The 14729-nt window shown below is 42.5% G+C and overlaps 1 protein-coding gene across 1 annotated transcript; it reads left to right on the top strand.

The window, feature by feature from the left end:
- Positions 1-12053: 12053 nt before the first annotated feature.
- On the top strand, positions 12054-14187 carry LOC125717763 (serine/threonine-protein kinase PLK3-like). Its single transcript, XM_048991018.1, has 9 exons — positions 12054-12304; positions 12429-12527; positions 12621-12737; positions 12826-12955; positions 13125-13212; positions 13311-13406; positions 13540-13735; positions 13837-13963; positions 14051-14187. Exons 1-9 carry the CDS (start codon positions 12188-12190, stop codon positions 14185-14187), a joined length of 1107 nt encoding a protein of 368 aa, XP_048846975.1. The 5' UTR covers positions 12054-12187.
- The last annotated feature ends 542 nt before the right edge of the window (positions 14188-14729 follow it).

The raw sequence follows: 14729 nt of genomic DNA, 5'->3' as shown, positions 1-14729 counted from the left end.
TGAAACTTGCAATATTAAAGACGGGGCAAATGCTGTGTTGCTCTAAATAAAAGCAATGTGTAAGTAAAATTTTACAGCCAGCTTTGCAAACCCAGAATGAAGATTGGCAAAGGAGTCCTTTATTGATACTCTGTCTGAAATAATCGGCATGACATTGGTTGAATCACTAATCTCACCAGAACAGCTCTTGTACATTTGCAATTGTTATTAAACAAATAAAATATGTGTCAGACATTTATTGCTAAACTTACCAGTTATAATTTTGTTGTGGTTCCTCTTGTGCTCTTCAGTAAGGGCTGAGAAGCCAGCACTTAAATGGGTAACCTGCATCACCCAGGAAATGACACCCAAGAGGTAAAATATTTTGCTCAAATTAGGAAGTGAGGTCACTTTCAGAAAGAATGCGGGCATCATGTGTAGACCCTGGCCATTTTGGCACGAGGAGCAAAAATGTGTACTTACTGTACTGTAGTATCAAACAGAAATAGAACATTGATACTGTGATATATTTTTCTGTTTAGGAAAATGTATTCAGTATGCTCACGAGTGCAATCGATGGCTCCAACAGCGCCAGGGAATCGTCTTGGTTGTTCATTTTATTTAAGGTTTTAATAGATCATCCACAGCCAAGACCTGATGATGAACCTTACCGCTTACAGGCCTGTATTAGCAGCAGATTTGGTCGCCCAATTTGGATTTAACTTAAAAATGTCCCTGTGCTTACAGCATTTAATGAATTGGCCCTCTATGCTTTTTGCATTGCATCTGAGATTTGAAGAAGCCTGTCATTCAATAGCAAATGTCCTTTGCAATTTTCAACATGTACAAGAGTTTAACTAATCATACTGTTATTAAGCCAACAAATTTTCGTCAAAGTTTACAATGTTTTAAATAAACACAAAGACAAAAACTGAATTCAAAGTTATTCATATTTTTTATTTTTTTATATATTCCCTCCACCACCCCCCCTCTGTGGAGGACTACTTTATTTGTATTCATTTATTTATTTTTATTTATTTCCTCAAGAGAGGGATACAGAGAGAGAGGGGCACAGAAGGACAAAAATGGAGAAGAAGGGAAATAGAGAGAGGGGGAGGGAAAAGAGAAGAAAAAAAACCACAGATAATCTGCTTCAATACCTGCTGATGAGAGAAAACAACAACTAACATCTGTGCGAATCACAATGAGCATGTTAAGGAGCAACAGCTGATCAAGACAGTGTGTGTTTATGACAACCTGTTTGTACTCCTGTTTGTGTCTGTGAGAACCTGTTTGTACCCCTGTGTGCACACCTGTGTATGTGAGCGTGCTCGTGTTCAAAAGGTTTCTCCATGTAAATGTCTAGTAGTGTGTGTGGGGAGCCACAGCCCCATCCCTCAGGACATGAAGAAGACACGGAGGAGGCTGGGACCCCAGACATCCAGAGGCCCCTCAGGGCATGGGAGCCCCCGGAGGACCACCGCAGAGAGAATAGCAACCCCTCACCCAGAAAAGGGCAGAGGAGAGCTCCGGAGGGAGGCCATCCGGCAGCCACAGTGCAGGAGCCCCAGGGGGGCCGTGGCGGCGAGCCCGCAGGCCCCCCCACCCCCCAGCAAGGGCCCCCCCACCCCCCAGCAAGGGCCCGACATAGCCAGGAGGGCCAGATCCCGCCAGGCAACTGCTGAGGGCGAGCCAACACCCACCCGAGCACCCAGCCCCGGATATCGAGAACCACCAACGGACCAGCGGCCGGGGGCCCCATCCACCGGCAGGGAGTGTAGCGGGGAGGAATAGAGCCCGAGATGTTATTTCAGGTAGAGTCTAGGACCCAACCTGACACATGCGTATAGACAAATAGGCATACACATATACAAGCATACGTTCCCACCCTCATGCACACATAAACAAATATTTACACATTCACCCAACAGAGACACACAGAAATGAATGCTGTACACATACTCTCACTCTCCATATATACTCTATGTGGACCCCATTTTTTTTCCTCTGGCGAGGAGACCAGAAGACCACCCCGGACCCCGCAGCAGCCGAGAAGCCCACCAGCCCAGACCCCGACCAGACGGCCAGCTCTTCCTCTCTCAGCCCCCAGCCCCAAATGGCGAACAGAGAACGGGGGTGTGAAAAGACCCCATGCCCCCCTTCGCCCGCTCAGATGTGGTGTTGGTGCGTTTTGAAGATTTGAAGAAGCCTGTAATTCAACAGAAAATGTCCTTTGCAATTTTCAACATGTACAAGAGTTTAACTAATCATACTGTTATTAAGCCAACAAATTTTCGTCAAAGTTTACAATGTTTTAAATAAACACATAGACAAAAACTGAATGCAAAGTTATTCATATTTATTTAACAAACACAATAATTACAAATAGGAACCAATACTATAGCCTATGTTATTTCTATATTATCCTGTTATCTTATGTTACACAATTTTATCTTAACCTATCCCATCCTAAACTTATAAATTATTTTATGCTATACAATCTTATCCAAACCTTATCTTATCCTATCCTAATTTTATTGTATCCTATGTTATCTGATATCATACAATCTTAACCTTATCTTAATCTATCCTATCCTTATTATATATTTTATGCTATACAATCTTATCCTAACAGTATCCTAATTTTATCGCATCCTATGTTATCTGATGTTATACAAACTTATCTTAACCTATGTTATGTTATATAACCTTGTCTTAACCTTATCTCAACTTTTTATCTTAATCTAATCCTTTGTTATCTTGTACATATCTTGATTTTGTCATACCCTATGTTATACATGTTATACCTTTACCTATCTTATGTTATGTAAAATGTAGCTATTTACATCTGATAGAAAGCCCATCTCCACAGCCATTTCCAGAACCCCAGGGATGTCACCTAATTGGTCCAGCGCATCAATAGGTAATCTGACCTCATCTTCATCAAGTCTATGCCTCTCGGTCGCAGGGGCACCTTCATTATCCCCGTACGAATAGTAATCCTCAGAGTGTCGATTCCTCTGTTGCTTGCAGATGTGAACTGAGCTCATGAATTCGTTCCAGAACTGCTGGCACCAGTAATAAGCGAGGCACCTGGCATCGTAGGTCATCTTATTGTAGTTGCTTAAATAGTAGTTATGCAACGAATCAAATCTTTCCATTTTAGCAATAACAACAGAAGGGGACATAAACTGCTGAGATGAGGGGGCCGTATCCTGCACTGGAACATGAGGCAGAGGGGTGGGATGAACTTTGGCTGGAGCTGAAGATGGTTCTGGAGCTGGGCTAACTGGTGAGGCTACGCTTGGGGAAGAAGGAGGAGAATCCATAAAAAAAGATGGAGAAGGAGATGAAACAAAAGAGGATGGGACTGGTGAGGGAAATAAGAAGGAAGTTGATGACAAGGCTGGTGAGCAGGGCTCAGGCTGCAACACTGTTGGGGATTGGTACAGGATGATGGCAATCTCATCGTCACTCTGGGTGACGTCCTCGCATGAGATCTTGTCGTCCACATAGGTCGAATCGAAGGGGTTACTGGAGAATAGCAGCTTCCGTAAGTTCTTCGTATATGGCCCCTTCCGCCGTTTACGTTTCCTCCTTGGTCCCGATAGGCCACTCGTCGTCTTCCTGCCACGTGCTGTGCTCGGCTGACTCCTGCTGGTTGCCACCGGGAGGGGAGTAGATCCGATGACGGCAGACACGGTCAGGGGGTCGGATGCTGGCGGCCCAGTGTGGCATTTTCTCCGACGACCTCCATTGATGGTTGGTCCTTTAGGATTATGAAGATAGGGGACAGCACATTTAATTAAAGCGGATCCTTATGTCACCATACAACAAAAAACATTACATACAGAATATTAAAGTAAAAAAATTATTAAACAAGGAAAAAAGCAAAAGAATGATGGTACAATTATGCAAAATAAAGTGGAAAAATACAAAAGCCATATCAATTGATGGCTGTTAGTGACATACAGGCATATGACTTGGCAGTCATCCATCCATCCATTTTCCAAACCGCTTATCCTACTGGGTCGCGGGGGGCCCAGAGCCTATACCGGAAGCAATGGGCACGAAGCAGGGAACAACCCAGGATGAGGGACAAGCCCATCGCAGGGCAACCTCACACACCATTCACTCTCACACGCACACTTAAGGGCAATTTAGCAACTCCAATTAGCCTCAGCATGTTTTTTGGACTGTGGGGGGAAACCGGAGTACCCGGAGGAAACCCCACGACGACATGGGGAAAACATGCAAACTCCACACACATGTAACCCAGGCCACATCTCAGAGGTGTGAGGAAACAGTGCTAACCACTGCACCACCATGCCGGACTTGACAGTCAGTACTGACTCAATTAAAATGCTGAGTAGCAGCCCACTCAATCCAATCTTTTTACAGATCTGAAGACTATTATTAGACAGTTTAAACTCTGGGAAATTAAGCCATTTGTCCCGCTTGGTTCTACATATTAAAGCAGCACAACTTACCTGCATTATATTTTATATCATATTACATACCATATTCAGTACAAACACTGTAGCAAGAAGCTGCTGCAACCCAGCAATGCTAGGACTAAGAATTACAATATCATCTGCATACATAAGATGATTCACCAATACCCCACCAATCATACAACCAGTGCTGCAGGCTTGCAGTCTGATAGACAGCTCATTAACATATAAATTAAATAAAAGAGGGGACAAAATCCCTCCCTGCCTAACACCACTGGACACTGTAAAGGGGGCAGATATACTACCCCCCCCCCCATTTAATGTGCATCTTCTGGTGGGCAAACCAATAGGCAAGAAGACTGACAATATACCCAGGCACTCCTCCTTGCTTTAACTTAATGAAAAATTGTTTTTGATTTACTCTGTCAAATGCTTTAGAAGCGTCAATAAAACACATACAAACAGAAGATTCACTATTTCCTTAAATGCATATATACACATGTCTGCACCATGCTTTGGTTTAAAACAAAATTGATTATCAAGGGGAGTAATGTAGTCACTCACTCTATCAAGCAAAATTCTTTCCATAACCTTAGATAGGCTGCTGGCTAACGCTATGGGCCTATAATTATTCTGGCAACTAACGTTTCCAACTTTGTCCTTAATAACCGGGACGAGCAAGATACAGTGGGGCAAAAAAGTATTTGGTCAGCCACCGATTGTGCAAGTTCTCCCACTGAAAATGATGGCAGAGGTCAGTAATTTTCATCATAGGTACACTTCAACTGTGAGAGACAGAATGTGAAAAAAAAATCCATGAATTCACATGGTAGGATTTTTAAAGAATTTATTTGTAAATTAGGGTGGAAAATAAGTATTTGGTCAATTCAAACAAGGAAAATCTCTGGCTCTCACAGACCTGTAACGTCTTCTTTAAGAAGCTTTTCTGTCCTCCACTCGTTACCTGTCTTAATGGCACCTGTTCGAACTCATTATCTGTATAAAAGACACCTGTCCACAGCCTCAAACAGTCAGACTCCAAACTCCACTATGGCCAAGACCAAAGAGCTTTCGAAGGACACCAGGAATTGTAGACCTGCACCAGACTGGGAAGAGTGAATCTACAATAGGCAAGCAGCTTGGTGTGAAAAAATCAACTGTGGGAGCAATTATCAGAAAATGGAAGACATACAAGACCACTGATAATCTCCCTCGATCTGGGGCTCCACGCAAGATCTCATCCCGTGGGGTCAAAATGATCATGAGAACGGTGAGCAAAAATCCCAGAACCACACGGGGGGACCTGGTGAATGACCTGCAGAGAGCTGGGACCAAAGTAACAAAGGTCACCATCAGTAACACACTACAACGGCAGGGAATCAAATCCTGCAGTGCCAGACGTGTTCCGCTGCTGAAGCCAGTGCATGTCCAGGCCCGTCTGAAGTTTGCCAGAGAGCACATGGATGATACAGCAGAGGATTGGGAGAATGTCATGTGGTCAGATGAAACCAAAGTAGAACTTTTTGGTCTAAACTCAACTCGTCGTGTTTGGAGGAAGAAGAATACTGAGTTGCATCCCAAGAACACCATACCTACTGTGAAGCATGGGGGGGGAAACATCATGCTTTGGGGCTGTTTTTCTGCTAAGGGGACAGGACAACTGATCCGTGTTAAGGAAAGAATGAATGGGGCCATGTATCGTGAGATCTTGAGCCAAAACCTCCTTCCATCAGTGAGAGCTTTGAAGATGAAACGTGGCTGGGTCTTCCAACATGACAATGATCCCAAACACACTGCCCGGGCAACAAAGGAGTGGCTCCGTAAGAAGCATTTGAAAGTCCTGGAGTGGCCTAGCCAGTCTCCAGACCTCAACCCCATAGAAAATCTGTGGAGGGAGTTGAAAGTCCGTGTTGCTCGGCGACAGCCCCAAAACATCACTGCTCTCGAAGATCTGCATGGAGGAATGGGCCAAAATACCAGCTACTGTGTGTGCAAACCTGGTAAAGACCTATAGTAATCGTTTGACCTCTGTTATTGCCAACAAAGGTTATGTTACAAAGTATTGAGTTGAATTTTTGTTATTGACCAAATACTTATTTTCCACCCTAATTTACAAATAAATTCTTTAAAAATCCTACCATGTGAATTCATGGATTTTTTTTTTCACATTCTGTCTCTCACAGTTGAAGTGTACCTATGATGAAAATTACTGACCTCTGCCATCATTTTCAGTGGGAGAACTTGCACAATCGGTGGCTGACCAAATACTTTTTTGCCCCACTGTAGATATCATTGAATCTGGTAATATTCCATGGACCATAAAAAAAGCGAAGCTGAGAGCTAGTAGAGGGGCAAGCCTCAAACTATCATACTTCAAACGCTCAGTATTAATTAAGTCCATGCCACATGCTTTGTTCTTAGGAAGTTTCTGCATGGCATCATACACTTCAGGTGTCCTTACAATTATTGATTCAACTAGATCCTTCCCCGTTGCAATGCCTCCCCTGTTGTTACCAGGGGCTGCCATCACAGCCCAACGCGGCTGCAGTGTTCAGTCCACCCATCCCTTATGAATATTTTAAGTATTCCAAGACATACGCTTCCAAAACGAGATAATTGCTACAGAATACAAGATTCAACAGCACCAGACAGCCATATTCTGACTTTACTTTCATTCTTCGAGTGTTGAGTTAGTCTGGCCATCGTTTTGCCGTTCTTACCAGGGCTAATGGAACCAGGGGTGGCGTACCGACGACGATGGCCTGACCACCTGCCTGTTTTCACTACCTCGGCTTTGGATTTTATTTGTCTCTGTCCTATTGCTCTCTCTCCCGGTGTTGACGGAGAAGATAAATATTTTTCCTGAACTGATCCACTATAGCGTCCTGCTTATTTTTCGTAGCCTCCGCTATGATAAATGGACTGTACAGGTAAGGGCAGAATAGCTAGATACCTATACTAACAAAATGTATGATATATGAGATTATGATAAAACTGATAGAAGAGATATATGCTCACTATGAATACGTCATACTAACCCATGTTTTGATACGAAGGGAAGCGCGTGCCCCCCCCCCCCCCCCCCCCAGACATGCTATTTGAAGTTGGTCCTCACATCATTTCTGTGACTAACATCCACGTCCACAAACATCTACCATCCGTGCCGTATTCCGGATGTTTGAATAACACGTATATTTGGAAATGGCAAAACAAAACATATTGGTTAAAAATTCGAAAACCTTATGAAAGTATAAACCAAATGCAAATGTCACAAGCAACGCAGTTACTGAGTATTTTTGAATGCGTAAAATTAACGTCAATATCTGTCAGTGCTTGTTGCACATGCTTGAAAATTAATCAGAAATCTGTCCACTTAAAAATACGTGAATAAAGTCTCAAAAATAACACAATAAATCACAACACGCTGAAATCTTTGATCATGTTCTTATCGAGCGGCCACACACATCACTTTCTTGCTTTCCGCGCTTTTAATTTTTAAATGTTTAATGTGGATGTTTTAACGCTGTCAGAATGAACGAACGAACGAATCGATGTCTATGGAATATAAACATATAGTAATTCCTGTACATGTGTGTAAAATGGTTAGCGCTGTGACTTGTAATTTTCTCATACCGTTAAATAGAGCTCAACTCCTTCATATATCACAGACCGTAAACATGAATGATTTTAATGAGCTACTCTAATGTATCAGTTAATATGGTCAGTATAATGCCTATATAAATGTATTCGTCCAATTTCCTCAAAGTTCTCTGAAGTGGGTGAATCTGAATACAAAAGAAAGGCAAGTTGTGACAAATCGTCTCATTATCCAAGAGGTAAGATAAAGATTAAAAACAAATACTAAGAAACTAGTCCTTTTCAGAAGATTTTCTCAGTCGACTCAGTCAGAAACTATCAACATACCTGATCTTATAACAACCCTGATCTTATAAGCAAATCATTTACTTTGTGCTAAAGCGCCATCTAGCGGTCATTATGTGTCAGAAACAGTGTCCCTGTCTAAAGACTTAGTGGTCTTTTGACCGTCTAGCCGCGCTATAAGTATGTCAAACCAGCACGGCGCTTCTAGTGTTAATTAATCACACTTCAGAAGATATTCTGACGGCAGCGCAGTGGCGCCCTCTACATTCCGCTATAAGAATATCATTGCGGGATCATGCTTAACTGTTATATGAATCTCTGCAATTAATGCAGATAACTAAAGACCACGAGCATAACACTACTCAATTAGCTGTGCATACCTTTGTGGTTGGAGGGAAATTTTGGGAAAAACTACTGAATCCCCGACTCAGAATGCCTGGTGGAGCATATTTGTAGGATGGTCCCAAAAGGCCCGACGATTCCTGAACTGAACAAGCTGCACTAATTATGACAACGAGCTACAGATACCGCAGGGGGCTAAAACTCAAAACTACAGTTCCTACACGGTCCGCAAGGTGGCACTCGCCGCCCACCACTCCCTGCAACAGTCGTCTTCACTCTTCATCACAGGAGTACTTACCAAAGCTTATGATATCTCCTAATTTTGTATCGCTAAATTTATCGATGTTTGTGGCATTCCATAATTTTGTCTTATTATATACCATAATTTTGTAATCATTAAAGAGACTACTTACTATTGCTTATTATATTTAATGGTTTTGTCTCACTTATATTTCATACTTTTAATATATTTCTGAAGAGATCCGAGCCTGTTTGTTCCTCCGACAGCCCTATATCGCCTCTCGTACTAAACCACCCAAATAACCTTTGCCAGGACCCTCTCCCTTATCTCCTCCATCTTCTGCATGTTCATAAATAAAAGGGGAAAGTGAATTAATGTTGTATGTATGTTCACTACAAAAGGCTGGCATCTTGTTGGGGGTCCATGCACTTTCTGCATCCCCTGTGCTCTTGTACTGGAGAGCTGGATGGGTATGTGGCTGGATGCAGATATTCTACGCCATCTACTGCGCATCCGTACTTGGCTCCAGGCATTCCCGTGACCTTGTACTGCATGGATGGATAGGTGACTGTACAGGTGGGTGGCTATGCGGTTTCGTGCAAAAGTACTGAACCCCTTTAAAATGATAGATACTAATGATACATGCACATAATCTTCCTGTCAGTATTTTTATTGCAGACCTAAAGCCTCTGTGAGAAACCAGGAGTGTCCCCTTTCTGTTCTGCCAAGTCTTTCTATATAAATATCAAATTTGGATAAATGTGCACATGAATGTTTCTCATCTATTTTGTTCATACAAAGCTTTTACAAAACACCTCATTTGTACCTGCATTCTTGGCTGATTTCTGACTGTGATTTCGTTTCGTCTTTGTAGCTCTTTTGGTTTGGATCATGGTATTTTGGATTTGACTTGTGATTTTTACCCTGACTCTTGGATTACTTTTTGGTGCTTATCATTCATTTATTAGTTTTACATATCCTTCCATCCATCCATCCATTCATCCATCCATTTTCCATACTCTTTTGTCCTGTTCAGGGTTGCTTAGGTCCAGATCTCATAAAAAACCTGTGGCAGCAAGTCAGGAAATAACCCAGGAAGTGGAGCCAACCCATTGCAATCTTCTTTGTGAAATGCTAAACCTTGCTTGCCAGACCTCGGCAAATTTTTTTCACCATTTCAGAAGAACACAGAGACATTTTCATTGCTAACTGTCACACCGCTGAAGGGATGTGGCTGTTTTATTATGTAAAAAAGCATGCAATTCAGCTGCATTTCATGCCTTAGCTAAGATATACTTATGAGTGCATATAAAAGGTGTGTAAAGCAGGTTATTTGCGATGGTGTATAGCTGCCTTCATACTCTACTCCTGCAGCATGTTGTTCAGTCAGGACAAACATATGTCACATCGCAGTGCACCACCAGACTCCCTGCATTCTCTCCTTTAGCAGTGGAATAGAGGGGGTCTCTGGGCTCTTCTGTCTCCATCTTCATCAGTGCTGGATCTCTTGCCAGCAGCCCAGCGGCTAGTCCTGCCATCAACAGCCAGAAAATGCAGATGAACATCATCTGAGGGAATAAAGGCAGACACACTGAAATGGACAGATGCTAAGTCAGCACTATGTAATGCAAAATAGAATAGGTCAGTGGATATAATGAACATAATCACTATAATGTTTAAAAGATTGACACTCTTATGCTGTGATATATTCATGTATGTTTTTGTGTAATGAGGCATATTTTAAACACTCAGTAGGTAACACTGTTGCTTGGCGAACTCAAGCGAATCCCTTCCCTTCAGTAGCAAACCTTGGCAGCTTCAGCCATTTGCACATTATCTAACTAGAAGGTTGATAATATATTTGTCCTTCAACATAGTGATCAGATATAACACTAATAAAGCTGGATATTCATACAGATTCAACAGAAGCACAATACAATTACACAATGAAGTACATTTAGTTTTTAGCAGTCTGCAAAAAGATAGCTCCTATTTCTTATTAAATAAATTTATATAATCAATAGTATGTCAGCTCTTTCCTATATCTCATGTGTTTTCCAAGCATTCAAGCCGAACACTAACGTTGCCACGCAGTTTTTCTGCCACTCAGCTGGTGTGAGTGCAGTGACTCCCGCCTGCTGTTACGTCATGGGCATACCCTTTGCAGTATGAGGAGTGTGAGAATATCAAATAAGAAGATGACAATTAAGCTGGAAGCGTTTAACAACTAGTAGGACACCAATTTGCAATCTTTGTAAAAGAAGAAAAAAAGTTTTGAGAGGCAATAGTAGCGTTTAGTGGAAAATCCCACTGAACAAAGCGCAGGCAATTGTGTCTGACAACGCGAGTAATATGAGAAAAACAGTGAGTGATTTGGGAGTCGCTAGCTTGGGCAGCTTGCGGACACCGTCTAGGAAGATATTCAAACTGACGTTTAAAACAAGATGCACAAACGAGGTTTTTAATAGTAGTAATTAAAGATTTTTGGCATACATTTTCCATCTGTATTTGCTAGTTTAAAAAACATTAATGATATACAAAGTATAAATATGTATATTATATTACTGTATGCCTCGGTGTAGCTCCCTCCTGGCACAGGCACGTGGTTTTCTTGTAACTGGTTTATTTGTCCTTTCCAAATCCAGCGTGAAAAAAGTGAGGAGGACAATATGTAACACAAATCAATAGCATGCACATCATGCGGAATTACATTTTACTAAACCAAGCTGCAAAGAAACATTAAATGCATTCTTGGCCGCATGCCACAAAGGGAAAGTGTCGGTCTACGTTTTTGTAACAAACTTTCATTTCCAGAGTTCCGTGCTTGCGTCTTGCTTATCACAGGAATCGCGCGCGCGCAATATATATATATATTTCCTTTCTTTTTTGCTATCAATCGCATATTAAGTATATTACGCCAGCACAGTAATAGTGCGATTGCTAAATTAAATAATAAATATACTTAACTAAATGCAACTTAAATTCCCCTCTATATTCCCCTTTATAAAATAATATCAGGGCTTCGTCTCCGCGTGCTATATTAGCAGTATGGACTCAAGGCTCCGCGCGCTGTTTACAGCCGGCGCGCGTGCTGGTGTTTACTACCTGTGATTTCTTCGAAAAAAAACAAGTTTCATGTTTCCGTTCGAATTTCTGATGCGGTCACGGAAACACTGAATGCACCTTGTTCCGTTGCCTACTTATTGAACGTTCACACCAAAGAGTTTTGAAGGTGGTCGAAGTACTGCTGGATAGCGATTTGGTGTTTTTCGTGCGTTATTATTGCGACATGGCTTGTCTTGCTTGGCTCGAAGCTCAGCTGGCGGCTAAGAGGAATGAAGTGCCTGAGATCCTCTTTGATCCCGGAAATTTGCGGTTTTACCGCAGACTCCAACTGCTGGGAGAAGTATGTACTATAAAGATATTGTAGACAATTAAGTTGCAATTTATTAGTCTTGCTGGAGAGTAGATTCCGGAAAATGGATATCAATTAGATATGGCAGAAATACTTAATACACTTGTGTTTTTAGGGAGGCTTTGCCAAATGCTTCCAAATGATGGACATTTTAAGCGGGGAGATCTTTGCGGTGAAAGTTATCCCCATAAAGCACTCCGCTGGAATTAAAGAGGTATGTGATCTAAATCCTGCTTGAAGTCAGCCCTCTCCACAGTCAAGCTGCATTTCCCTTATGCTCATTGTGGTGACGCGTCTGACATTTCAGAGTCTCAGAGAAGTGGAGATTCTGAAGACGCTGCAACACCAGCACATCGTCAACTTCTCCCATCATCTTGAAGATGACAGATTCCTGTACATCTTCATGGAGCTGTGCAGTAGGGGGGTGAGCCCAGTTGTTTCTGGCCTTTGCAGACAGTTTGTTAAGGTTAAGACTCTGTCGACTCACGCCGTCCTTTCTTTTCCCATTCCAGTCGATGCTCGACGTCCTACAAGCGCGACAGCTTCTGAGGACCCCTGAAGTGCGGTACTACATGAGACAGCTCATTGGCGCACTAAAGTACATGCATGGAGAAGGCATTCTCCACAGGGACCTCAAGTTAGGTATGTGTGTGTGCACGCATGATTTGTTTAATTCTTCACATGTTAGTGCTGGCATTTTACATGGCATTTCCTGTGTGGTTTATATGATTGCTGCCTGCTGTTGTTGTATTCTGCAACTGTTTAATGTCTGGTGTTATTAGGTGAAGTATTTGATTCATTGGTCTTTCAGAGAATTTATTACTAACAGAGAAAATGGAGCTGAAACTGGCCGACTTTGGACTGGCAACGAAGCTGCAGCCAATGGAGTCGAGGCAGAAGTGGGTTCTTTTTCTTAGATTCTCCAGCAAATCTTTCAAATTGCTCATGCAGCAGGCTAATGCACATGTGTACTGTTTTCCTTTTCTGTGTGTTGTAGATTCTTTTGTGGCACAAGAGAATACGCGGCTCCTGAAGTGTGGCAGATGGAGGGACACGGCCCAGAGTCGGATGTCTGGGCGCTGGGCTGTATCATGTACGTATACATTCTCAGTCATCCTCACAGTCAGAGCCAGAGTGAAGAATGCATGATATCTGAGATGCACCAACGCAGAATGTTGTTATATGCAAATGAAACTCAAATAACTTTGCTGACTTTCTCAACACAGGTATACAATGCTGGTTGGGGCATACCCCTTTTATGGCGATACTGAGGAGATCAGACAGAGTGTGACTCAAGCGGAGTACATTCTACCAAAGACCCTCTCCTCATCAGCCCGGAAACTGATTTCTTGGATCCTTCAGAGGAATCCACAGGATCGGCCCACTTTGGATCAGATCCTAAGTCACAAGTTCTTCACTAAGGTAAGTGCACATACAAACTGCTGGTCTGCCGAGTTCAATAATATTCATGCCTCCTGAGGACTTGGTTTGCTCAACCAAAACATCTTAAACTACAACCCTAGGGCTTCACTCCTGAGGAACTTCCGTCAAGTAGTTACTGCAAGGTGCCAACGTTCAGATTGGCTAATCGTGTGAGGAAGTTCTTTGGCAGGCTGTTGCAGCGCATATTTAGAAAAAAGAGATCCAAAGGTAAGCTCCTTCAACACAAACCTTGCAAGTCCAGTATCTCTCAGTTCATCCGGCTCAGATACCTGATTTTCCCATGTTTTCTTGCAGACATGGCCAGTGCTGAATCTAAACAGGAATTCAGCAAAGAAACCAGCAGTTATTTGGTGTATAGCAGGGGTGTCCAAACTTTTTTTAGTGAGGGCCACATAAAGAAAAATATTCCAAGGGCTGGGCCAACTTACTAGATGTTAGGTATATTGGCTCATCTCTCGTGTATTTGTGTTCAATGAAATATGGTCAATAAATGATAATAATGTAATGTGTTTATATCATGCTCCTCCCGTGTGCCGCGCCCCCTCTTTACGTTGTGTGGAATGCCTGTGTTTAGCAGCTATTTCTCACCGTGGTTAATTAGTGCAATGTATTTAAGTCTCCGTTAGGTATGTTTTCCCCGGTCCGGTCATTAACGTTGTGTGAGGTCGTTTCATGTCTCCGAGTGTGTTCAACCCGGATAAATCCCATGTTACCCTTTTCCACGGCTCCCTGCTCCTGTTTCCCCGTTCTGTCACGCAACATGCAGGGAGCCGTGGAATCAGGTGATGTGGGATTTATTAACGTGTTCTTTCACTTTGTAGTAAAAGATGCCATGTTTTCTTTAAGAGTGATTTTTCTTGCTGCCTTCTACCACATTACTGTACGTCATCTCTTCTCTGAGCATGTTACTCTCAGCGACAGAGATTGCTGCAGCAGTTAGTTCTAATCTTGGGATGGTGGTTACCTTTGTTGG

The sequence above is a fragment of the Brienomyrus brachyistius genome, chromosome 22 (genome assembly GCF_023856365.1).
Source record: "Brienomyrus brachyistius isolate T26 chromosome 22, BBRACH_0.4, whole genome shotgun sequence".
Classification (NCBI taxonomy): Eukaryota; Metazoa; Chordata; class Actinopteri; order Osteoglossiformes; family Mormyridae; genus Brienomyrus; species Brienomyrus brachyistius.
The sequence above is the reverse complement of the archived record's forward strand: the minus strand, read 5'-3'. Positions and strand labels throughout refer to the sequence as shown.